The following is a 25,000-nucleotide window of genomic DNA, read 5'->3' as shown; positions in this document are numbered from 1 at the left end:
AAAAAACTTTAGGATTATTATGATTTTATTTCCCTAGGTAAAATATCTTCTTCACTAACTAGGGACCGTCTCTTAATTGGTTAGCATCTCGTGCGTATGTGCGGCCTAAACATGTCTCTCAACATTAGGTAGATAATATATCAAATTCAATTCCCTTCGTAATTTTTTCAAAGCCATTGAGAAACTATGCCTTTACTATTACCATACTCGTTAAGACCTGACAATAATATGGAGGCAAAAAAAAACAAAGCAGACGCTTTTCTCTTTTTTTTTTAAAAAAAAATAAGATCCGTCCGTATGTATACAATATTTATTGTGCATGAAAAAATATTTATTTATTCGGCTAACAGCTAAGAGTTCCCCATTGCGTGCTAAATCCAGGTACTTCCTGACTTCCCCATACCAGGGTACCTTACCACAGTAAGTTTAGGTATGTGCCTCATCCAAACTTCCGTGTGGAGACCAATCAACAATACAAACCCGTTACAGTGGCATTACCAATATTACTTGTATGTATTTGTAAGGCTGTAAGGCTTCACGGAGTAACCTACTAGTCTGCGACAATCAGGAAGAAATAAAGTGTGATTTGTCTCTGCTTCCTGGCTGGCTGGTAATAAATGATTTCTCATCTAGCGAATCGCAACTGTAATTGGGAAACCTGTTTGTTGCTCATAGAGTAATAATAAACTCTACCAGAGTCTAGGTGTCTAGGGGTCCAGACTGCAGGACAAAGGATACCTCGTATCAAGTTATTCAGTCATATCGATTATAATGATTTTTTTTTCTTTGGCTATCATTTTCCATCTCGATCGTTACGCAAACTAGATACTGTACTATTGTGTAGTTAGTGCTTACTCGCAGAGTGGGTTAAGCACTACCTGGATATATATATATATCTAGGTATCATCAAGGATATGAATATATCTGGCTTGTGGCAAAACATAGGTAGTTATAGTTACAGCACTAATTGATCATCAAGAATAAACTAAACTATAGGGCATTTTTTCCGGGAGAGAAAAAAAAAGAGCTAAACTGGATGTATTATTCCGTGCTCTGGCGGGTATCGTGTAAACTACCTGTCTTGGTATCTTGTAGAGCCTATTTGCATTATGGGTATATACAATAATGATAGAGACGAAGAAATGTTAATGACAGTAGCGACAGTACGTGCTCGAATCGATCCCTCCTCTTTCCTTTTAACTCCAAAGATCGTAAAACGTAAGACCATAAGACAATGCCCCTTCCCAACATAAATAAATTAAATACAGACGGATATCAGACTGTAAGAAAAGGAAAAGGAAAAAAAAAAGAGTGACTATATATCTGTATCACACCCCCGCCATAGGCCGGTGGAGCGGCTCGGCCGAATCAACGTAGTCCGTCTTCAAAGAGATGTCCGTCTTCATCACGATCTGATTCGGCGCGATCGGCTCGTGGCTGCGCACGCTGTCACTCTCCAGGTTCGTCCACTGGCCCGCGGTGCCCCGGCTCCTGGTGCCTCCGCCGTGGCTGGAGAAGGCGCTGAGTTTGTATGTCGGTTTGCTGCGCGACCTCCGGCTGGCGCTGAAGGACGGGAACAGCTTCGGGAAGGCGTACTTGATCGGGTGCTTGAGGTAGGGCAAACACGCGCAGATGATGCCGCAGCTGGCCTCGACGGAGCTCCAGAGCAGCGCGTCGAACGAGCCCCAGGTCGGGTCCTTGGTCGTGGTGCTCTCGACCAGGGCGTGCATCCGGATGATGCTGGTGATGCAGACGAACAGACCCAGCGCGAACATCAGCATGACGCCGATCTTGCGCGCCAGGTCGAGCTGCAGCCGCGCCAGCAGCGGCATCGGCATCAGGAACACCCACAGGTCAGTAACGGTGTTGTAGCCGGCCCACCACCACCGGAACCACGAGTTGTTGATGCAGTGTCTGTGGACTTTCCTATTCCACGAGCCCTCGATGGGCACGCACTGGAAGACGGTCGCGAACACGAAACCGAGAACGCCGCACACGATGACCGCCATCGTCACGTAACAGATGTGGTGGAATTTCTTGCTGGGGAAAATGCGCAGGTAGAAGACGACGAAGGACAGTTTGGTCAGGCAGAGAACTAGCTTGTAGAACACTTGGAAGAGCCAGAAGTACTGCCGCCGTCAGCATACTTCTTCAAGCAGACGTAATAGTCACCTACCTTGAGCGAAAGAATGATGTTTCCACCCGATCGACTGATATCCTGTCTATGTCGGCCGAAACCGTAGTGAACGGCTGTCATTGATGTCAGCGAGGAAGGTGACACAGCGAAGATAATCCTTGTCGGCAGCTTACCCAAGTCACCGATCAAAGTGGTAATAATTTGTGTAGTCTGTACCACATTCTGCCGTTAGCTGATTTGACGCAGGCATATATTTCGACCAGTATAACCGACCATTGAAAGTGCAATCACGATATCATCTGCGCTGAGAGTCTTTCTCATCGTCCACCCGTATATCAATCTGTAGACCACCAGCGCGAAGGCAATGGCGAGCAGGATGCTTGTCACAATGAAGAATTCCGGCGCCTTGTTTGGGACGGGAGTTCGTGATTCCTCCATCATGTTGATGTTCTGCTGTTATTTTGATTTCTGTTGGGGGTAAAATAAAGGAAAGAATTATATATTATTATTAACAAAATGCCAACGCATGAGAGTCAGAAAAACGACAAGATCAATGGGATCAGTATTGATATTTTTCAGTCGGTCGGCACACCCGACCTGCTGTAGAAGAGAGTGAGATGATAATCGTCAACCTTCCCTGCGCATATCCATAGAGATTAGAGGAGCAGGGAATGAAGATTGCATAACTGACGAGCATGGGACCGCGATTGCACGGAGCGACTCTTGTTTTCGAGAAATACACTCCGCAGTGGTGGTACCTGTGTGACCAGTGTGTTACTCCATCGGATGTCATGGAGGTGTCGTATCTAGATCACCAGGACTTCGACCCCTGTCACGCATAAACTGGAGGATGAGAGGTCCCGCCAGGGCCCAGCCAGAAAAAAGTCACCCAAATTTTACGTTCTCGTCCTGTAGGAGCTGTACATAGGGTGGAGGACATAGTGACCAATAGACCACCTAGGTAGGCACATTATTGTATTCCGGATGGCCAATTCGTCTGTCCTGAAGACACCATTCGCCACAGGACCAACAGTATCTGGTGTTCGTAGATCGTAATTATGATCGAGAGCAATGACTGGACAATCCGGTATTCAATACAATTGACGTACTAAATCCATTCGGAGTCCTCCGTGCTCGGAATACTACTTGCACGCAACAGTAGCACGCGAGTTCTCCACGTCAACAGGGACATAATTCACGCTAGCGATTTTTTCCCTCATGGCGGGAGATTCCTAATCCCAAGAATGCCGACGTCAGGATTTTCGGCAGCGATGGAAGTCGTCACGATTGAGTTCACTAGTGAGTCGACGCCTCACGCACGTCCTTTGTCACATATTGACAGGCAAGCCGCAGCACCCGTGGAAGGTCAAGTTGAAGCAAGGGATAGGACTAAGCACATCCTTTGCAGCAGCCACTGTGACCACACTAAGCCCTAAGGTGATATGACCAGACAGGAATCGAACGTGTCCACAACTCCACCCTATCGTCGATGCTAGTCGGATCACGATCTCCTCCTTCACGGGCGACGATCCGCAGCGGTGAGGGGAAGGTTGGTAGGCAGAGATTGGCCCATCAGGTGGAGATAGCAATTGAATTCATCGATCACGGATCGAACATCCGTTCACTGCCAGCTGGGTTTCTGATCGAACGGAGAGATTCGAGACGAGAGCGCCAGCCTGCAGCTCGATTGAGAATTGTCGTCTCGTGTTGCTCGTCGGATTCGATTTGCGCGTCTGCTTCCGGGCCCCGGACCAATCATCGAAGAGGATATGCTTCGACAGGAGAGCACGGTATATTGGGGCTGGCTGGTCTCTGTCGACTGTGCAGCTGAAGGCTGTAGCCATTGGCACGAACTCAGAAGAGTAAAGGCTCCGAGTGAGGGAGTATTCTGCGAATTTGCCGCATACTAAGCTCAAGACCTGGTTTGGCGTTAGCCTGTCAATCCGTCAGTGATTTATTTTAGGCCAGGATACTCGATACTAAGCACTTAGCACCTACCTGTCTTAGTAGGATCCTGGCATTAGCGCCAGGAACAGTCTCAGCCTCTCAGGGCTGGTAATGTTGGTAATTTTATGGACAATGCAACGACGGCCAAGGCGATCGACAAGGATGGCGTTTAGCGCCAACCTTACTGACGCTGGCCACTGCATAGCTAAAAAAGACTCTCGAGGCACGCAGTGTGATTACGACTGTGATTGATAGTGCTTCTAATCCTGTCTTGTCCCCTCATTTCCGTCCTCTGCCAACCATCGCTCTCGGATCGGGTCCTCGACATCACGCTCCATTCTCTCCAGAGTCTCCACTCGTATATCTATACTATGAAGATGTGGAAAAAAAAGTAAAAAAAAAAGAAAGAAAGAAAACCAACAACACCCAACAAATTATGTCCTCAATTGAGTTAAAGCCAACACCTTACTATCAATTGAGTCACCCTCACCAGACATCGAGACGGGACCATGCGGCGCAGCACACGCAGTAGTCCTAAGTCGATCTAGCCGTGGAGGCACAGCTACCCACCGGTTTCCAGACTTGAGTCAGTACAGTCCAGAGTACGGAGTAATTCCGGAGTATTTAATCCCTCACAGTGCCAGAATCTCAGACGAGACATGGTGACATCGCTCAGTGATGTGCGCGTCAAGTCTGGTGCCGGCGTCAATTAGTTAGGAGCTGTCAGTAGTAAGCTCTGCAGATCGTCTGTCTAGTCTAGACCCGATCAGAGCGGGGTACCTGGGTACATTACATGCATACATGGTCAGAGACGTAATCTGTGGGAACTCAAAATCCAGTGCAGGACGCAAGGTATGAATCGTGTCTGTAGCGTGGATTTGTGCTACAGTCATGACAGTCTAGATATTTTTCCCAAGTCAAGAGGATAATCTCGATGAAGAGGAGTAAACGTTAAGACGGGATTGGTTTCCTCAATTGAAGACAGATATTTTGCATGACATAGCATATACTGTACATACATAGGTATCTCAATTATATAATAAGCTCGCACAGCAAGCAGAAACAAACGAAACAACGAGGACTCTCTACTCGTTACAGCTGGAATCGGAAATCCGGGTGCGCCTCACCCAGGTCCTGCAGCTTTTCCAGGTCTTTCCGGCCGTAATTCCTGGCCCCCGTGCTCTGCACCCGGTCCCGTCGCCGGTTCTCCGCCTGCAAGGAGAAATAGTAGATCGACACGGCGATGCCCGACACGATGCCAAACGCCAGGCCCACGCCAAACCCGACAGGGTACCGTGGACTCTGGCTCGTGATGAACACGTTGCCCGACACCAAGGCACCACAGTTGCCGAACCCGGTCAGCAGGCCCATCGCCACCGTCCGCTTGACGCCCTTTCCCATGTTGACGCACAACCACACCACGATCGTCGACATGTTGATGAAGGCGCCGGACGCGACGAAGAACATGCCCATGTACAGCACGCCGGCGTGGGGTACCTGCGCCAGCTCGATCGCCCACCCGATCACGATCAGGATGGACCCCAGCACGGTGAAGGCATACCGATGGCTCAGATGGTCGCTCAGCCAGGCGCTGACCAGCGTCAGCACAAACGCCGTCGCGTAGATGGGAATCGTATGCCATTGCGCCGACGCCGCCGTCCATCCCAGGTTGCTCAGGATGGTCGGCTGGAAGGCTACCAGCGAGCTGGCCGTTTCTTCGGCGGCCATGTATGCTAGGACGCTGCAGACATGTCAGCAAGAATAATGACCACAGATCCAGAAGAAAAGGGAAAGACTACCAGATCCAGATCTTCCAGTCCGCAATCATCGGCAGAACTCGACCCAAGGTGATTCGGTCGTGACGCACGCTGCCGCCATCCTCTTCAAGACGGGCCAGCAGCAGGGCCTTCTCCTCCGCAGTCAGGAACTTCGCGTCCTCCGGAAATGGGACGATGATGAAGAAGCCAATCGTGCTGACGACCAAGGTGATGATGGCTTCCATTATGAAGATCCTACGCAATTAGCCTGAGACAAGCGAAGGCAATACACACACTCTCCTACTCACCACTGCCATGAACCATAGCCGGCCTTGCCATTCATTTTCTCCAGCAGGCTGGAGAACAGCTACAAAGTAGCGTCAGTAAGAGAGTATCTACGCACACAGGAGGAGTTGACTTACGCCATTGAATGCGCCCGCGGCCATGTTCGCACTGAAAAAGACCGCATACCGACGGAGGAATTCGTTCCTTTTGTAATAGCATCCAATTAAGTACGCGCATCCTGATCAGGAAAAAGTCAGCATTGAAAATAGACGCTCGACTGGGTAGAGAAATCCATACCCGGAACGAAACCCGCCTCAAACATGCCCATCAAGAAACGACAGGCGATCAATCCAGCAGTGGTCTTGGTCAGACCCTGCCCCAGAGTAGTGAGGCCTAAGCATCACGTCAGCAATCAGCAGATAAGCGGGCTGACGGCCAGTGAACTCACCCCAGCAGAACATGAACACGGCCAAAATCTTAGGGCCAAACTTCTTGACGAGCAGGTTGGCGGGCATGCCAAAGACGATGTAGGCGACCGTGAAGATGGTGACGGCGATATTGTAGTCATTGCCCTTCATGTGCAGCGACTTGGTCATGCCCGCGATCTTGGCGTTGCCGATGTTGGAGCGGTCGAAGAAGGAGACCAGGAACAGCACCCAGAGGATGGGCACGACGCGCAGGTCCAGCTTCCAGAGCAGCTTCTTCTCCAGGGCTGGGTCAATTGGGGCCCGCGGGCTGTCGAGTTTGGAGGAGGAGGAGTCCATGCCGGAGGATTCCAGCACCAAGGGCTCAATGCTGGCGGGTTTGTCGACGGAGGGAGCCATGATTGCAGAAAAAAAGAAAGTATCAAGCGACAATCACTCAATGATAGATCATAAATCCGTTTCCTCACAGAAGAAAGCGAAAATAAATCACAAAGCAAACGAGGGACATGAGTATTTTAGAACTCAAATAGTATTCCTCCCTTGCAGAGTGGCAAACATGGACAGAGTATAAACGACTTGACAAGGAGAGCGGTGGGTGAAGAGATTGAAATTCTAGAACAGACAACTCTCAGCCGACAACTCTCAGCACTCATGCGTGGCTAAATCTAATTAGAGACAGGGGTGCCAACGTCTTTGTTCGGGCCCCTGGGATTAGTTGAATCATGGCCAATGGATTCATGTCTACGTCTCTGCGGCTGATTTGACTAGCTGGGCGGGGTGCATACAGCATACAGCCTTCAACCGTTTCTCGTGCAGGTTTGACACGACTGTCAGAAGCAACAGTCTGTCTAATGACATGATGGGCTGTGGCCAAATACAATTGCCGGAGCTACGGGAGTGGACTACGGCAGTTGATTGAAGGTGTTGTTGGCAAGCAAGGGCCTATTCATGCTTCTTTTCCGAAAAAGGCGATTTCATTCCTGTCAGGAGGGGCACGGATAAATGATAACTGCATTGTGTCTGTCGTACGGAGCAGAGAGGGGCATGCGAGTTGAAAGGAATGTGACGGTGCCATGCGATGCAATGCCATGCGATGCAGCGAGCCAGGATCGGAAGGATATGCTTGCATACAAAGACAGGGATAAAAAGCCAAATAAGAGACTCGGACTAGATCCATTCATCGCGCGATGGATCTCCTGGCTGACCCCGGAGGTTGGATCCGGCTCCACGGTTACAGCAATACAGCATTACCGCCCTGACAGCCCCCTGACAATACCGTACCAGCCCGTACAACTTTACAACAGTGACATCGGGCCAACTAGCACTTCGCTTCCAGACGACGATCATCAATCAAGACAGGTAGGTCTACGGAGTATTTTCCGTGAAACTGACCATCATGTCTTTCTTTATTGGACTCCATTGCAATGTAAAAATTATTCAGTACAATACTAACTAGCATTAAATCCAATCATTTCAACTGCAAACTCATCAGATAGAGTCCACAGGACAATGGAAAGCTACGTGTCTTCTCCTGGATAGTTGGCTCCAGCACCTAAAGACTTTTCGTTTTTCATTATCAACAAATCCCTTATGAAAAAGACCATACTCCTAATTCCCAGTAAATCTATTGCCTCTTCAGGTAAATACCTCTCTGTGGCGAGTTCTTTGTTTAACTTACCAGTATGTCATCAGCACCCACTGACACATGAAGCACTATCGACTGTTAAACGTAAGCCAGAGCAATATGTTTCAGTGATTTTAGATTAATTATCATTTTCTCTCTCTCTCCCTTCTTTTTTTTTTAAAAAAAATCACCAAACCAACTCGTGCAGAATGCACCTCCCTGCCGAGGTTGAATTAAGTAAGCGAGTTCTGGCCGATGCAAACACAACAAACAGCCTAAAAAAGATGATGTCAACCCTTGCCTCGATCAACAGAATATTCAGCTCAATGCTCCTTTCATCTGATCTAGCTGCAGCATCTTCCCGTCAATGGATAAGGCCATGTCGGCGTCTCGATTTGTGGTCCGCTGCCTGCGGCCCTCTGCTGCCTTCCACTCTTCCAAGCTGACGACGACGGCGTTCACGCAATCTCGTGCATTCGGTACCTCGGTTGTCCGTGCAAAAGACCTGAACGATCGCGCCCCTTCGACGGCACCTGAGCACCGCGAGTACCAGAAATCGAGACCGCTCAATCCTCATGTGACCGACTCGACGTCGACCCAGACCAATGACTACTCCAAAGTCGGGGAGAAGAATGCTCCTCCGGAGCTCCTTACCTCCATCGACCCGGATTACAAGCCAGCACAACCGTACACCGGTAAGGTTGAGCATTTCACCGGCGGCCTCCAGTCGTCCGGACCGCGGAAGCCCGAATTGGATGTAGGCGAGATGGAGGGGATTTCGTTCAAGGTCGAGCCGCTGCGACGGCAGGGTGAAGACCCCAGCACGATGCGGGCAAGGTTACTTTGTACGTCTTCCTCGTGTGGAGATGGATATGCGAACACAGCTGAACTATTCCAGACCAGAGTCGGAAGAGAGGCATTCTCGAGACAGATCTACTGCTCTCCACCTTCGCTGACGCACACCTGGCCGATATGACACCGAAGCAAATGGAGGAATACGACCGCTTCCTCGACGAGAACGACTGGGACATCTACTATTGGGCGACGCAGGAGCCCAAAGAGGCGGAGACAACGGCTTCGTCTGCCGCCGCAGACGCTGGCTCTGCCGTCAAGGACGAACCGACGGAGACGTGGAAGCAAGGAGCCGCCAAATCGGGCGAATGGGCGCAAACTGTCGGGGCGTTTAAGCCGGCTTACCGCCCTGTGCCGTCCAGATGGGCCAACTCAGAGATCTTAGCCATGCTGAGAAAGCATGTGAAGGACAAGAGCGCATCCGGATTCCAGGCCGCAAAGGACCGGAGAAACGGCGGCGGGCTGGGACGGATGCCCAATATCAAGATTTTTAACTCGTGAGGTCGCAGCTGACCTGCAGTCTTGTAATAGTCCCCTACCAAGTCTAGACCTGTATATACTCCGTATACATCTCACATGTGTGGGGGAGCGGTGCATAACCTCCGCAGTACGCCATGCTTTTCCGTCTGTATTCTATCTGGTCAGAGATATGCAGTGACACCGGTCATCATGCAGATTCAGGAATGTGACTCGAGTAATGGCAATGGCCATGCCTCTGCTGACATGTGAGCAAGAGACATGTGCCAGTAAGAAGACAACAGCCTTCCTGCATTTCCAATTGGCCATCAGGAGTGATCGTTCTCCATCTGCACTTTCTTGCCTAAGGTATTGATGTAGTCATTCAGGTGGTCACATCCAGGCAGTGAGCTGCGTAACGGGGGTCTGGGTACTCGCGCATTTGCCAACTCCAGTCAGTCAGCTGATCTCCGTTTACGCAGTCAATTCGCTTTGTACCTAGCTAAGTAAATCTGTGAAAAGAGAGCAATCTTCTTTCTGGAAGGAAGAGAAAAGAAAACATGGGGAGAACAATGGGAACTTCCCTTAATAAAGCGGTATTATACCCAACGCTGCCAATAGCCGACTTAGCCCCGGGGCCGCTCTTTCCCCCTTACAATTCAGGCGTTCTTTTCTTCCCGCGGCCAGGCCTTCAACTGACCGCTTCCAATTCACTCAACCTTGGGGCAAATGACTGATGACTGATACTGACAACTGATGGTTAAACAGCTACTCACACTGACAATTCAAGATGTTGGTCTCTCGACAGAATTATGGAACTCACCTTGGAAAATGGACGCTACTTCCAAAGTCAACACAGATGCAGGTGCATGAGGACAGTGCCATTCAATGATCAGTCAATTGCTCCAGAGGTGCATTCAACATGAATGGGCATTGGCAACAAGATACCCTCTCGCAATGTTCTTGGTCTGATGAGGGAAGTGCTCTGGACATTTCTCGTCTGGCGGACATGCTTGTCCTCTCCCTCTCTAATGGGGTTCTGGTCCTATCCTGTCTTGGGAACAAACGAATTGCCCTTCAATAGTGACAAGAGTTCCCTCTTTTCTGGACTTGCCTTGTTGTCTACATGACAGTCATTATCAGCCTCCTCGAACTCTCTGCTCTCGTGTGTTCATGTCCCGTCGTCTTGCCTCGTCAATTATGGCCGAACTGCAAGCCAATGCAGAACGCTTGTCCTATCAACGACTTATTCTTTTTTTTTCCCGCCTCGTGGATCAAGACTATTGCTTTATTAGATGAATTGTGCTGTGAAAGCGTTTGTTTTCTCTTTTCGGTCAATGTTGTCGACTTTCATCTCGGCTGTCTATCACCGGGGTTCGTTGCAACGAGTACATCCTGTCAGTCATTCTATGACGCGCCAAGCTAATGTCCAATTTATCAGATAAGTGTCTCTTCACGAAACAATTTGCAAGACTCACGAAGAAAAAGACTCACGGATATCGTTGTTTTCATTGTCGAATCAATATTTTGCGGTTCGATCTCATTGCAGTCAGCAAATCGCTCTCAAACGTTATTCGAAGCCAGACATTATCATCAAATCATCTCACTTATTGCAACAAATAATCAGAATGAGATGATCGATTACAAGCGTTTTAGCGGTTTTGAACTGGACTCGACAAGCCAAAAGATAGTGTCGTCCTCAGCTCTGCTATTTTTTTTTCGACGTGCGGCTGAATGGATTAAAGGGTGAGGGGGTGCTTGCTAGTGAGATATGCAGCTACTGCCAAACAGAACAACCACTTCAGCACGTCGAACTGATTCACCGATAATTGGCATGGATTTACGCGCTGCCTCGATGAAGACTGCACTGCAGACAACATGTCGAGGACACTACTATGTTATCGATGTGTGCAAGGCTATTGGAGACCTGCTGTATTATGTCTTTGGTCAGCATACTGATGCCTTACCATTGCCTGGCAGTACAATGTCTCCCAATCTCCTGATTGGACTGTCAGAGACTCAGAGCGGTCTTACTTGGCTGTGCCCGGGGTTGAAGAGGGAGGGCGTATGGCTCAAAGCTGTCGCGCCTTTTTTCCGCAACCAACTCTCCAGGCAGAACCTAGTCCATTAGCTAGCAGCTGCATTACTCCCTCCTCTCTGTTTAAAAACCTAGTCATTGCAAAGGGATCAGGGTTACTTTTTGGCCCCCGAGATGGACAGCCGACGTTCAGGTAAGATCACCCCTTGTCACAGACCTCAGCCTTGTTCAGGGGCTATTTTAGATGCTTCTTACCCCCGCAGAGTGCAAGCTCTTGTTGCATGCTGCGTGGATTTTTATCTGGGAATCTCACAAAGTTGCACATGTGCTGTGGTTCGACATCGACCTACTCGTTCAGAGCCTTTTGTAGCGCTTCTCCCTGCGAACAAGAGGCTTTGGATGAATGAGATCTATCACCTGCAGCTCTCCGTCTTTTATCAGTCAGATTTGGCCGTTGCTGCATGAGTCATGATCGACCATCGTGGCAAACGACCTGACTGATTTGCGTTTGCACTTTTCCCCTGAATCCATGAATTGCCACGACAGAATACAGAGTGGAGTTACGATTCTTATTGTGCTGATCAGAATGCTAATACATTTAAATCATTTGACCTGCAGTCAGGCAATCTCGTCGCAGCCGTCGCAACGCCCGAAGATTCCTCCGCTTCGGCGCCTACATCGGGTCCTGGGCGGATGAACATCTCGTCAGCGAACCTTTGTCGAAACCTGTCTTTCAAGAAATCGGAGATCTGATTCTCACCCACAGGCCGATAACGACCCGACCGTTACCGACGGGCTTGGAGCGGAGCTGGCAGAGCTGGCCAGTGCCCCGGTGGCATTCGTGCCACCACCCGATACAAACCGTCCTCTTCGTCGGTGGGCAAGATGCCCTGGTCTGAGGAACGCGATTATGAGGAGTTGTGCGTCTCTGATGCTGTTCACCGATCGAGGACGTCGCACTGACCTCGTCTCCAGTTCTTAGAGCTCTGATCACTTGTCGCCTGTTGCCCAGGGCTTCGCGACAGGCCAACGAGCTGGCCGCCCTGATCATGCTTGATTGGTTGGATGATATACACGGTAGGGGAGGTGTCGGGCTCAGCGTGGTCACTGAGTTGCGGCTGTTTATGCGAATCAACCGTCATGGTTAAGTATTCGCCTCCAGAGAAGGGATACTTATCCGCTTGCTTTCATGAATCCGCAATGCGATACAATTTGCTACTGCATGACGAAACGCTAATGGTTCTTCACCATGCTTCCAGATGAGAACGAGATAAATGAACAGAATGATCTTCAGAATGATCTACAAGCTACATTGTGTTCAGTTCGGGTCTCTTTCTTTGAACAAGATTCGGGCCCGCCACCAGAGTAGGTGAGAGACAGAAAAGGGAAAGAAAGCAGGTAAAGAGGAAAGAAGAAGAGGTTCATCAAGATAAATGGGCCGAAAAGAAACAAAAAAAAAGACAGGGAATATGGAGGGGAAAGAATGCTAGAAAGACAATACTGTCGCTACCTAGATAGTTTATGCAGCTTACAGCTTATACTCCGTAGTATGTAGCTTGCATTGCATTCCTCTGCAGCTGGCGTATTACATTCTTTTGTGCTCTCTTTCTCTCTTTTTGCCTCTTTCTCGCAACGAATACTTAAGAAACCAGGACAAAACTTGTTGGCGTTGGAGCAAGGGCATACGTAGATCGGCTAGTATCTACCTAACGTACTACGTACTACGTACTCAATTCAGTCTGACTGTTTAATAGTCGCCGATCAGCTCAGTTCAGCCCCAGGACTACGTCTACTAACCAATGGTTCGTTCCATGTTGTTGGCTGGTACTGTAGCCTAGCTAGTTAATAATTGTTAGGGTTAAAAGCAGTAAATAAATGGAGCTGATGAATGTCTTCCTTTTTGACTGACTGAAATCTGTTATTATGAATTATTACTTACTCAGTTCAAACGCAGTTTATTCAGGTTATTTTGAGGAAAAGCGATTGATTGATCGACTGATCGCACATCACTTCGAGTACCCGTTTCCTTGCTTGCTCGCTCGCTCGCTTGCTTGTTTATTAGTCTGTCAACTATGACTGGTTATTAGTTCGGCGAAATAACTGTCATCTGTTGATACTGACAGTCCCTGATTATGTGCTGATATTCATCGTTAATCATCATGTCTTCTCCTTCAGCTCCTCAGGTCTCTGGCCGCCCTGGCAGGAAAAGTCGTCGCTGCAGGCTATGTTGCTGCTGCTGCTGCTCCTGCATCTCCATCTGCTTCCTGCTCACCGTCATTCTGCCCGCGGCATCCGTCTTCCTCCTCACCGTGAGGCCCATGATCAGGGCCCTGCGCCACGAGGCCGAGTACTTCGGCGAACTCGAGGAACAACGCCGCCGCGACCGGGACTGGGACAAGGCCGCGACCAGGGGAAGGATGCCGTGGATGCTCGAGGTGCTGGAGGCCCCGGTCCCATGGAACGATCCGCGCCGCCGGCGGCCCCTGATCCACGACATCACGCAGCTGATGACCGGCGAGTGGAAGACGCAGATGCGGCTGAACGACGACGGCACGGCCGAGTTTCCGCAGCTGGAGTATTGGATCTATGTCGGGGGAACGAGTCGGGGTAGGTCATTGTGGTCCTTGTCTTTGGGAGATTGGCGGACCTACGTCAGGGATATCTACCCCTTTCCTGTCCCCTCGCCCCCCGGCCCTAGCTGTGCCGACGAACCTGCCATCTGCACCTCGTTCAACGCCGCCTTCGACCGCCTCCTCGAGCTGTACCATACCCACCGCGTCAACCAGACCGGACGCGGCGACCTCGTCTTTGCGGACTGCGACGTCAGTCCGATGCTGTGCGACGAGTTACGGCTCAGTCCGCTCATGCTGGTCCACGTGCAGACGCAGTCGCCCTGCGGGGGGGAGATGGAGCCCGAGTACCATTTCGTGTGCCCGGTCAAGTGGCGGTTCGTGTCGTTGCCGCTGAAGAAGATGCCGTTTCAGCGGACGGTGAGGCTGTCGGCGTTGCTGTCGTCGTCGTCTTCGCTGTCCATCAAACCGGCTAGCAAGGAGACGTCGCCTGGGGACAGTAATAACGACCATGTGGTACCTGTGTTCCCTAGCGCATTTGAGCAGCTGCATTCACTAGTCAGTTATGATGGGAGCGTTGAGGCGCTCGACGTTGAGGAGAACCAAGTGTGGGAGATTGTTGTCGATGGACCAACGCCTAAAATAGATTGAACAAGTCAGATAGATGACTGCAAGGAAGATCAGGACTGCATGATCGCATGTCAGACTCGCATTCGTGCTGTATTTCTGTATAGTGAAAGGAATAGAAATAGAAGTAAGAATCGCAGCCTGGGATGGAAACGAGATTTTCAGCGCTAGATTTGTTGGACATGATGAATTTCCAATATTCTTTCTAACCACACTAAACGCCACAGGTAATAAATCAAATTGGATCAATCCATCTAAAAAAATCACACACAAGCCCCAATATCCGCTTCGCTGGTTTCGGTATCATTCTGGCAGTAGCTTCTCCGATGATGTCTTTCGTTCGAGCGAGTTGACCACTACTGACGAGCCCAAAGAGAGCAGTGTTGTGCTGAGAACCTTTTTTTTGTGAAGACGTTATTAGAAGGCATGATAATGGAAAACGTGGGAGAAACAAAAAAAGGAGCTACTTACTAAGATGACAATTTTATGATAGAGATATTGCAGGCTTCTCTCCCTGTTGAGACTCTTCAATCCTAGAGAGTACTGCATGGCAATGGTCCTTTAGGGCCAATGTGAAGTTCGACCTCTGCTCTTGGAGCTGTGTCGGGAATTCCATGGCGACGCTTCGAAGTTCTGTAGATGACTCTGTACGCAGCTTTTCAAATTCGACGGCCATGTCTGCGCGAAGTTTTTCAAACCCGACTGACAGATCCGTACGCAATTCCTCAAAGTCTCTGCGGGATTGAGAAACGTTACGATTCAAGAGGACAGAACGGTTTGTCCTGAAGCATTTGATATTCTAATTCTAAATACAAACTGATCTTCTGCTCTTTAGATCGATCTATTGCAAGAGCATGGCTTGTTAAATTTTAACATGCCCTCCATTTGGAATGGTATTGCCCTTTGTGGGTTATGCCATCCAAATTTCGATTGTGCCCACAATCCTGGACTCGTCATTGTCCCATCAGACCTTGATTTCTTCATCAAATTCAAAAAGCATAACTATATCCAGAGATCTGATCGGGCAAGGAATGGGATCACAGAACCCAGGACTTGCCCAACTGTTGAACAGTACCGTGACTACCAAATCTCTCAGGGCAAAGTGGATGCGGATTCATGTGGTGGCCTTTATACGCGAATCTTCCTGAAAAAAAATTCCATCACCTGGTCCTGGTTAACCCGATTCACCTTTATGAGGCCAAGGTTTGGCACGGTTCCCCCATTGCGGCCATCCGCCGGGCCTTCACGGCCCTGGGCATGCCTCGGGTTGACCAAATCCCAGAAACAGTCCACTACAACGTAAGTGAATTGCAGAGGTTGTATGCACGTCCACCCCCTCAGTTGTCAATAATCAATGAGTCCAAGGAAAAGCCAGCTGAGGTGCCCACTATTGACAATTCTCCAACACATGTGTCCACAGAGAGACTCGGAGAATCCGCGGAGAGACCGAAAAAGCTGCTTCGTGCTGATAGGGCTCTTGATGTTTATTTGAATTAGATCAGGGGAAAGAAAAAAAAAATGGAAGCAAGCAAGCGGGTAGTAGTAAGAAGACCCATACCATACTGTACATACAGTACAAACAATACGAAGAATTCTGCTCTCGTTCGTCCCTGGACAAGTTCGAACCTGAATCTGAATCTATACGAGTTTGAAAGAGAACCACACACAAACCACGAACCCCATTAGATGTAATACGACAGACATGGTAATATAATAACATGGACATCAATTGCTTGTGGAAGCCATCCCTTGAATTCAATTCAATTCGTCTCATTGCTGGCATCAATCCCGGTCCGGGCCCATTTTTCACAATAATCAAGAAAACACCGAACGAACAAAAAGAAAAGTATACCCTCTAGATAAGATGCTTCGATCTGCGAGTAGGAAAAAAAAATATGTTAGTTCTCGCTTCATACGGAATGAAGAGCAGAGGAAAATGGACTGGGATAAAACGAGGCAGCATACCGGAAATAAGCCCTCAGGTAGATAACTTGCCAAACGCCCAGTCCCACCAGCATGCCCATGGTGCCGACCGCGAACCACTTCACCCGCTCATTCGTGCTCTCGTTCGTGTCGCGCAGCTTCTGCTCCCGCGCGCGCAGGTACTCCATCTCGTTGACGATCTCGGCCACCAGCTCCTCCATACGCCGGAGGTCCGTCTCCACCGGCTTGAGCTTCTCCTGCGCCTGGATGCTGGACCAGTCGCGCGCGTCGGCGCCAATATCGACGTCCAGCTCGACGTGTCGGGAGGGGTTCTGGATTCCTTCTGTTTGTCGGGCGGTCAGCAGGCACATTCACATCAAGCCTATATAAACTGATGCAATGCAATGGGATACGTACGCCGAGATACGAGTTTGTTCTCAAAGCAGACATCAAACGCCGTGTCTGCAGGAGCCATAAAGGTCTGTCGAGTTTCGCCCGCAATGTCCCTAGGACGGCCGTGTTCGTTGCCAAGTGCGTCCTTGATCTGTCCGCAGCTGAATTAGCTGTCGTTTCAAAACAACAAAGTTTCTACATACCACCATGTTAACGACCTGCCCGTCCCCCCGTTGGCCGCTCACAATCGCCGTCACGACGACCAGCTGGCCGTTGGACACAAAGTTCCGGATGCATCGCTCGGTCTTGTGCGTCGTGGCCGGGAGATCGAACTTCAGGGCCGACGTAAAGGGCAGGACGAAAAGCAGCGACAGGAGACCAAGAATGGTCTTCAGACTGAGCGTGGACGAAGGCCCCATTCTTGCTAGCAATTGGTGGTCGTCGTGTGACCGACGCGGAGAGGATTGCTGGACTCTGGACTTACTCCGGAGCAAGCAGATGCCACGCTTGCTGCTTGACTTGGTAGGCTAGCGGACGGGCCGTCAACATCGGCCGGATCATCGATGTTCCGGCAAGCCAACAACAGATACTACCTGAGGTATGTTCGTACAACGCACTTTACTGTCATGAGAAATCTCATTTATTTCAGAAATATCGCTGGGTGATCGTTTCGAATGATTGTCCTCGACAGGAAAAGAACTCCTTGAATCATTCACTGCATGCTGTGTTGGACACACCACACATCTACCTACGGAGTACGGAGTATAGACGGAATAAAGGTGACGAATTTGTGCACAGTCATAATAGCGTTTCGAAGAGAACACTTTTTAGTAGATGAAACAGCTGTGGTAACTGTCGTGAAGACTAAGCGAAATTAATCCCAAAAAAAAAAGAAATAGCTAAATGAACCCAAAACCCAAAGGGGAAAATAACAAGAAAAATCAGAGTACCCTCCTAGATGGCGGAAAGAAATATAGATATCATCTTCAAGAAAGTAAGAAAAAAATACATCCATCTAAATCGAAGCATGTATACATGGTATTCATAAAATGTATAAAAAAAATTCGGACGGACTGTTTGAAATCGCTCAAACCAGGACACGTCGTTAGAAGGAAATAAAGGGATGAAGGCACCCTGACAAAGAAAAGAAAAGAAAAGAAGAGAAAAAGGAGAGGAGGATGAAGAAGAGCGGAAAAGAAGTAGAAGAAGTAGAAGAAGAATTAAGATGAGAGACATGGCACGTGCCTGTGCTGTCATATCATGACAGATCGTTGCGCATTAATCAGTTGAATCTGTACGCCATTTTCTGTCTAAGCCTCAACCTTCTTGCCCCGCCTGAACAGCTTGGACAATCCAGATGCATCCTTTCGTTCCTCCGAGAGCGAAGATGACGTTCGCATAGGAGGCGGCTCCGGAGGGCCCGTGTTCCTCAGGAAATCGGCCAGTGCACTGGTTTCGGTCTGTCTCTGCGGCGGACGTGGGCCACCGGCCGGACCGTGAGGCAGCGAATTTGAACCTCCGGCTCGCTCCCGATTGACATGGACAGTGTAGCCAGAGCTTCCAGAAGCATTGTTGTCAAACTGGGCGTTCGCACTGGGCCGAGCAGAAGAACCGCCAGGTACGCTGGGAGAAGCTGGGACGGAAAACGCCACGCCTGCAGCCGAGGTAGAGTGGCTGGATTTGCGAGAACGAATCGAGGTCATCGACGGCTTCGGAACTGGCGTCTTGTCGACCGATGTGGTGCGCCTGAAGCGCGCTTTCATGGCCGATGCAGTCGAAAAGCCACCAGAACTCTTGGGAGGAGGCATGTTGATTAAAAAGGGCTCCGGAGGTCGATCATTTCCAGGAGGCGGAGGCACATTGTTCAAGAAATCGAGCAAACTTTCCTCCTCTCTCGGTGGCTTGGCCTTTGGAGTGTCTGGGAGCTCGTCGAGCTCGTCATCCGATTCAATGGCGTAGGGATCTCGCGCCCGGCGCTGCTTGCGGACAGGGCCAGAAGGAGCATTTGACCGATTTGAGGACTCGAGAAGTGGTGCGCGAGAATTCACCGAGGAGCGGAGGGAATCGGATTGCGTCGAACCATCCTGCGTACTGGCAGCGGAGGTTTGGGCAGCCGAGTCGTTCTCGATCCGGGCTATATCCAGTGAATTAAAATCGTCAGAATCCATGGTAGTCCGGAAAGGGGCGACAGTTCGGGGTATGCGGTGACCACCTGCAACCGGCGGGCCTTCCCGGATGAAGTCGATGAGCTCAGAAGTAGAATTACCTTCTGCTGATGCCACAGCGGCACGGGGTTGCAGACGTGGTCCAGTCTTCTTCTGCGATTCAGTCTCCTTCGGTTTTGCCGTTGCCCTGGACGAGTTCGACTGCGGTGTCTCTGATCGGACGCCGCTGACCACAGAGTCAGAGGCATCCCGATAATGGGTTCGCAGGCTTCCACTGGGTGGATTTGCTGGTCCTTGAGTGCTGCCTGGTGGACCGGTGGACCGGATAAAGTCGGCAAAGTCTCGAATGGATTCATTGGCCATTCTGGCATCACGCGCTTGATACATCTTGGGTTTGGCCGAAGATCGTTGACTAGTTGGACTCGAGGGCCGGATATCAACTGAATTCGCCTTGGAACTGGGTGGACTTGGCGGGTGGGCACGCAACCCGTTGATTCGGGGAGAAGGGCTGCCGATGATCTTGGGCTGCGGTGATGGCAATGGCACATCTCCAGGTGGTGCCGTATTCTTGAGGAAGTCGGCCAACTCGGCGGTCTCAGTTCGAGCTGCGTTCCATCGCGGCGACCCGGGTGCCTAGGCGGTGCAGATTTAATATGTAAGTTCTCGAGGCAGAGAAAGAAAGAACGAAAAAATGACAACAAACATACCTCTATCTCTCTCATGCTGCGCGGCGTCAAGGTGTAATGTATTGTTTCGTCGCTCTTGATCAACCTGTCTAGGTCAGACTTGTCATCCCCTCCTATCTCATCACTCGCCGAGGACTTCCTGCTGGCTTCAGAGGAAGCTCGCGCGCGTTGTGGAAGCGGGTTATCCCCCTCTGCTGGATGACGGCCGATCAGTCCTCTCAATTTACTGGAAATTGTCGAGGTGGTCGATCCAGCGGTCTGCGGACGCTTGGAACTGCCGATGCTCTCTGACCGGCGTGACTTGGAAATGCTCGACGGCTGCGATGATGACGGGCCGTGGATTCGTTGAACTGCGGCCCGTTCAGAGCCCGCAAGAGAATCGCCCTGAGCGTGACGGACCTGGCCACTGCCCGACGGAGGTTGGGAAGTTGACCGAGAGGGCGTCCGCGAGCGAGATACGGGTTCACTCTCGTCCGACGTAGACTGCGGAGCCCCAATGCTGTCCGAATAGTTAGAAGACGCGTGTCGGCTGGCGATCAAGGTATTTCGAGAACGGCCATCAGCAGTTTCGGCCCCTTCATGGGCGGGCGGCACAGACAGTGCAGAAGCGCCTTCAAGCTGCCGCGGATGCGATGTTGCAGATGATATACTCTCATCCTGAGCGCGCACGGAGCTTGAACGTAACCTGTCATCTTCCGTTTGTTGCGTGGGTGCGGAGGGATCGACCCCTTGCATGGGTGGCGCATGATCGCCAGGGATGCCAGCAGGAGAATCTCCAGTCTCGATTACATAGGCGGATCGATTGTCCCTCCGGGAGGTTTCTCTGCTGGATTTTCTCCTGGGTCGCTGCGCAGGTAAATTGGACAGCTTAGGTCTCTCATATGTGCCCTGGCCTTCAATAACCTCAACATCGTTGCCGCGATGGTCGCTCTCCACTTCTGCCAAAGGATCTTTACTATCGACTTTCGAAGGCCGCTGTTCCCGCCCAGTGTCTTCTGCACTGGCGGACTCGGGTGTGACCTCTCGGGGTTTGGAAGCTTCAGCAGGTTGTGCTGGTGCCGTCTCATTCTCTTCGCTCTCATACATGGTCTCTAAGGATGGGCGCTCTTCGGGCCGCCTGCCGGACTCGCCGCCGTTGGCGCTATCTTCATCACTCGAGGGCGTGGGGAGGGTATTTGGTGGAATCGGGAGAGACCTCGTCCGACTGTGACGGGAAAAGGCCGCATCGCTGGCAGAGGGTATCGTGTTTGGTGAGCTTCCGGTCGGGGAAGTTGGCGTGAGCAGCCCGGTATTCGACACCATCAGACTCCGAGGACGCACTTTCTGTGCCACGGTTGCCTGCATCGTCTCGACTTCTCCATCGACGTCCACTGGTGCCTCGATCTCTCTGGCATCGTTCTCCGTGACGGGCAGAGCAACCGAGACAGGGTCAACGTGCTCCTCTTCCTCTTCGACTGCGCGTGCGAGGGTGTGGTCTCGTTCATCACGTCCGTCGATTGTTGTTATGCTACTTTTCCTACTACCCGCAATCCCACGACGCGCAAAAGATTCTCTCGAAAGCGTCCTCGACAATGTCGGTCCCTTGACACGCTTTCTCCAGGTTCTCCACAGGCGACCCAGAGTTGCGTTCAGTGCCAATTTCTCCATGTCACTTTCCTCGACGACCAGTCGAACATTGGATTCGACTGCGGCTTCAGACTGGCCTTCACGGCCAGTACCCATTCGGGGCGAGCGGGAACGAGCATTCTCGCCGGCAAGGACCAAGGCGTGTTCACCGAGGTATTCGATGATAGAAGTGAGGAAAATCGCAGCTGCAGGAGTGATATTCCCGACATGACTCGCGAATCTACGAGGAGCACCGCCGGCCTCGTCTAGCCCTTCTCGCGCGATATACTCATCCTCCTCTTCCTCCTCCAGGTCGCCGAGCCGGGTGTAAACCATGCACCTCAAGCGGGTCAGTTTCCATGAGCGGATCAGATCGAATTCACCGCGTGGCTCCTGGCCGCCGTGAAAGTCCAATAGCTCCTCATCCTCTCCACCACCCATGTACTCGCTCAGCTCCTCATCTGCGGCAGAGATAACCTCCTTGGCCAGTCGGGGCTTCAGCACCTCCGCGATGGCCGGGCGCAGAGCGCTCAATTGGGTCGACTTGGCCACAGCCAGGATGTTAAATAACAAGTAGTCGAGGAAGCCGTTCAGCAACGCGAGGGAGCCTGGCGTGACCAGGGCACTGTCTCCATCGGCCGAAGAGATCAACCCATTCTGTTCCAGGTCGGCGGCAACGATCTGCGACGCCGCCGAAGCTGCGATAAATGCGGGACTCGGCTCAACGGCGGGAGGGGAGAGGACGCCCGCTACCGAGGGCTGTACATCGTTCGACAAGCTGACGCTTCGCGAGCGAGGCAACACGTCAGGTCGGTCCGATCGGGGATTGGGCGGCATATTTGAAAACTCAGGACTGAAGATTCTGTACCAACGGGTTCGAGAGGGTCTGAGATGGTTATGAAGCGAAGGAACGGTCTCACACACAAGATATTGGCCCTACAAGTGCTGCATCACACTCCTAGTCGGCCAGACCCTGCTCTAGGAGCTCAAACAGCGTCAGCATTGAGGTTTCCTGAGAACCAGAAGGAGTAGGAGAGAACGGTAAGCCAGGCATGAGTCAGGCGGCAGGACTCGGAAAGAACACTGAGCAGGTGAAGCAAGTCACGCTGTCGTAAGACTTGCCCGGCGGACTGAAGCTCGCAGAGAGAACGCAGGTCAAAGAGGAATCGATCAACGTACCCCATGTACTCCGTTAATCTAATCCACCTCACGCCATGGTGCGCCCATGGACTGTCGCACCGCGAAGAGTCGAGGGAGATAATTTGCAGTGCCTGCAAGCAAAGGGAAGCCAGGAGCAAGGCAGGCAAAAGAAGGCGTCAGGGCAGCGCGAGGCACAGGAGAGGTTGCGCTCGCTCAGGACTCAGGAGAAGGCTGAACTGCCGATACGGTTCCTAGCCGGGCCCGCTATCTAAAAGCGGCAGTGGTGAAGAATCGCCGGTGCCACGGGTATCGAGAGAATCCCCACAGAAAAAAGTTCGTGCCCTGGGAGAAGTCGAGCGCGGTCCACGGTATGCCGTAATGCGTGCAGGCAGAGAAGCAGACGGTTATTTGGGCCTCGTCCAAATAACGAACTCTCCCAGGCTTCTTGCAGAGGACTCGAGGGGCGAGACGAGCAGACCCCGGTCGATCGTCGCACCCCGTGTGGCTGCTCGTCAGGGGAGGCTGAAGGAGAACGCACTGGCCTGAGGCAAAAGGGGCGAGGCGAAACGCCAGTGGCCCAGCGTTTTCGCCCACAGGTTAGCGGGCTGTGAGGAAGAAAGGCCCCCCGTTGTTCCACGCGGCTTCGCCCACAGCCTAAATTTGAAGCTTCTTGGGGAGCCATTTCCAGCCCAATCGCGCCTGAACGAGTTCCTTCGCCGGTGGGCAGGCTCCACCGCCCCTCAGCGCGACTCGCGCCGGCAGCCGCCCCGCCGTCGCCACAGCAGAAGAGGCTCGTCGCGAATGATGAATCCTCCTCTATGCGCTGCGCTGACCATGCAGGCTGATCGGATTTCTGTCATCCGCCATGCATGCACTGCCCTCGCTAACGATGTTGTGCGACGTCTCTGTACTCAGGTCATCTGATGCGGGGGCCAAATTCCCGTCAGGCACTCAATTCATTCGACCAGCATCAATTCTAGATACTCGTTAGATTACAAATCCTTTGTGCAATCGTCGTCAGTGGCCAGTCTGGTTGAATCTTATCGCCTGCTCTTTCCGCGAGATCCGTGTCGACTGAAACAAAAGAGATAATCGATTCGGAAGACTATACTTGTGTTATCTGCGACGGTCCACACGACACTTGGCCACCAACAGGCAAAGCAGTCAAAACACCTCAAGAAGCTCCCTGTCAACAAGGATCCTGGAATCACGGTGGTTATTTAAACCTTGCGATTGCTGCGTTGCGATTAAACTTGAGAATCACCCCGTCTGGACCCCGGGGGAGCACCAGATTTAAGGGTGTCAGTCCTAGCTTGATGCATTCGCCTGAATCAAAAAGTCCTGGCGTCTGCGACCGTGTAGGGATTGGTTGCACTTGCAAGGTACGATGACTGCAGTCTACATTCGATGATCTTACTGGGACTTGGACGCAGGAACCTACAACACACTGTCCAGCTAAGTAGCACCTCATAGCTATGGACCACTTCGTATGGAGTACAGAGTACTCCGTACTCCGTACCAAGCTCGTGCGGAGTTCAGATTCCGTTCCCGAACCCGTGTGCCAGCCTGCAGATACAGTACCAAGCAGGGCCCGGTTCTCCTTTATTTTGGACAGTGGACCAGCCATGTAGCAACGGTTCAGCCCCTTAGTCCGTACTCTGTACTCCGTATTCGAGAAATCTGGCTGGCCGCAGTGCCCACTGCCCAATCTCGACGATCATATTATGAACTTAGTAATTACTCCATACGGAGAACGGAGTACGGGCTTCTTATGGAGGAGTACTAGGCCCACATGCCACGCCATGCCCTGTCAAAAGTCAAAATCTCCTAGCGGAGCTGTCAAAAAAACGGTCTTGACTCTTTTAAGTTTGAGAAGCAGTTTCTAGAGGACGTCCCTGGGCCACACGGAGAATTATTGACATTTGAGACAGAACAAGGGGGGCATCAGACCCGCTTTTTTCTTTTTTGGCGTGGTGGATTCATCAGATTTCGGTTCCCCTGGTTGTTTTCTCTATCTCTGTCTCGTGGCTCACATGGCAGGTTTATTGTTGTTTATTAGTAATAAAGCACAGAGTATGGAGTACTCAGTATAGAATGCTTATTGGCAGGTATTCCACACGGAATAAGGTGTAAACTGCTTGAGGTTTAAGATATCTCTGCCTGAATCGCAGTGTCCTTCATGGTATTATGTTTTGGCGTTGAAGCTTCACCATCATTCTGTTATATACTGAGTGACTGACTCAGTCCTGTCGTTGATCTTCTTCCTTTTATGACACAAGCTATCTTATCCTTGCTTAGAAGTTGGTTCTCTCCCATGCTCTATATCTTTTGTGATGTCTTTACTATGTCTCTCCCCAGCATAGGTCACTA

The 25,000-nt window shown here is 51.0% G+C and overlaps 8 protein-coding genes across 8 annotated transcripts; 6 read left to right on the top strand and 2 right to left on the bottom strand.

Annotated features, from left to right (window-relative positions):
* Positions 1-1,109: 1,109 nt before the first annotated feature.
* T310_4367 (uncharacterized protein) lies at positions 1,110-2,099 on the top strand (the record flags this gene model as incomplete). Its single annotated transcript, XM_013472738.1, has 3 exons — positions 1,110-1,163; positions 1,269-1,282; positions 1,346-2,099. The coding sequence occupies 3 exons, from the start codon at positions 1,110-1,112 to the stop codon at positions 2,097-2,099; spliced, it is 822 nt and encodes a 273-aa protein (XP_013328192.1).
* A 2,786-nt stretch (positions 2,100-4,885) lies between these two features.
* T310_4366 (uncharacterized protein) lies at positions 4,886-6,113 on the top strand (the record flags this gene model as incomplete). Its single annotated transcript, XM_013472737.1, has 3 exons — positions 4,886-4,936; positions 5,108-5,812; positions 5,859-6,113. 3 exons carry the CDS (start codon positions 4,886-4,888, stop codon positions 6,111-6,113), a joined length of 1,011 nt encoding a protein of 336 aa, XP_013328191.1.
* Positions 6,114-6,446: 333 nt separating this feature from the next.
* On the top strand, positions 6,447-7,004 carry T310_4365 (uncharacterized protein; the record flags this gene model as incomplete). Its single annotated transcript, XM_013472736.1, has 1 exon — positions 6,447-7,004. The coding sequence occupies one exon, from the start codon at positions 6,447-6,449 to the stop codon at positions 7,002-7,004; it is 558 nt and encodes a 185-aa protein (XP_013328190.1).
* Positions 7,005-7,634: 630 nt separating this feature from the next.
* Positions 7,635-9,528, top strand: T310_4364 (TPR repeat protein; the record flags this gene model as incomplete). Its single annotated transcript, XM_013472735.1, has 4 exons — positions 7,635-7,910; positions 8,191-8,231; positions 8,524-9,020; positions 9,074-9,528. The coding sequence occupies 4 exons, from the start codon at positions 7,635-7,637 to the stop codon at positions 9,526-9,528; spliced, it is 1,269 nt and encodes a 422-aa protein (XP_013328189.1).
* Positions 9,529-13,680: 4,152 nt separating this feature from the next.
* On the top strand, positions 13,681-14,742 carry T310_4363 (uncharacterized protein; the record flags this gene model as incomplete). The annotated part of the gene is made up of 1 exon (XM_013472734.1): positions 13,681-14,742. The coding sequence occupies one exon, from the start codon at positions 13,681-13,683 to the stop codon at positions 14,740-14,742; it is 1,062 nt and encodes a 353-aa protein (XP_013328188.1).
* Positions 14,743-15,592: 850 nt separating this feature from the next.
* T310_4362 (uncharacterized protein) lies at positions 15,593-16,215 on the top strand (the record flags this gene model as incomplete). Its single annotated transcript, XM_013472733.1, has 2 exons — positions 15,593-15,623; positions 15,815-16,215. The coding sequence occupies 2 exons, from the start codon at positions 15,593-15,595 to the stop codon at positions 16,213-16,215; spliced, it is 432 nt and encodes a 143-aa protein (XP_013328187.1).
* A 413-nt stretch (positions 16,216-16,628) lies between these two features.
* T310_4361 (Endosomal cargo receptor (Erv25)) lies at positions 16,629-17,453 on the bottom strand (the record flags this gene model as incomplete). The annotated part of the gene is made up of 3 exons (XM_013472732.1): positions 16,629-16,984; positions 17,059-17,185; positions 17,238-17,453. 3 exons carry the CDS (start codon positions 17,451-17,453, stop codon positions 16,629-16,631), a joined length of 699 nt encoding a protein of 232 aa, XP_013328186.1.
* An 891-nt stretch (positions 17,454-18,344) lies between these two features.
* On the bottom strand, positions 18,345-22,327 carry T310_4360 (uncharacterized protein; the record flags this gene model as incomplete). The annotated part of the gene is made up of 2 exons (XM_013472731.1): positions 18,345-19,832; positions 19,907-22,327. 2 exons carry the CDS (start codon positions 22,325-22,327, stop codon positions 18,345-18,347), a joined length of 3,909 nt encoding a protein of 1,302 aa, XP_013328185.1.
* Positions 22,328-25,000: the final 2,673 nt, after the last annotated feature.

Source organism: Rasamsonia emersonii (genome assembly GCF_000968595.1).
Source record: "Rasamsonia emersonii CBS 393.64 chromosome Unknown ctg1118621760111, whole genome shotgun sequence".
Taxonomy (NCBI): domain Eukaryota; kingdom Fungi; phylum Ascomycota; class Eurotiomycetes; order Eurotiales; family Trichocomaceae; genus Rasamsonia; species Rasamsonia emersonii.
The sequence above is the reverse complement of the archived record's forward strand: the minus strand, read 5'-3'. Positions and strand labels throughout refer to the sequence as shown.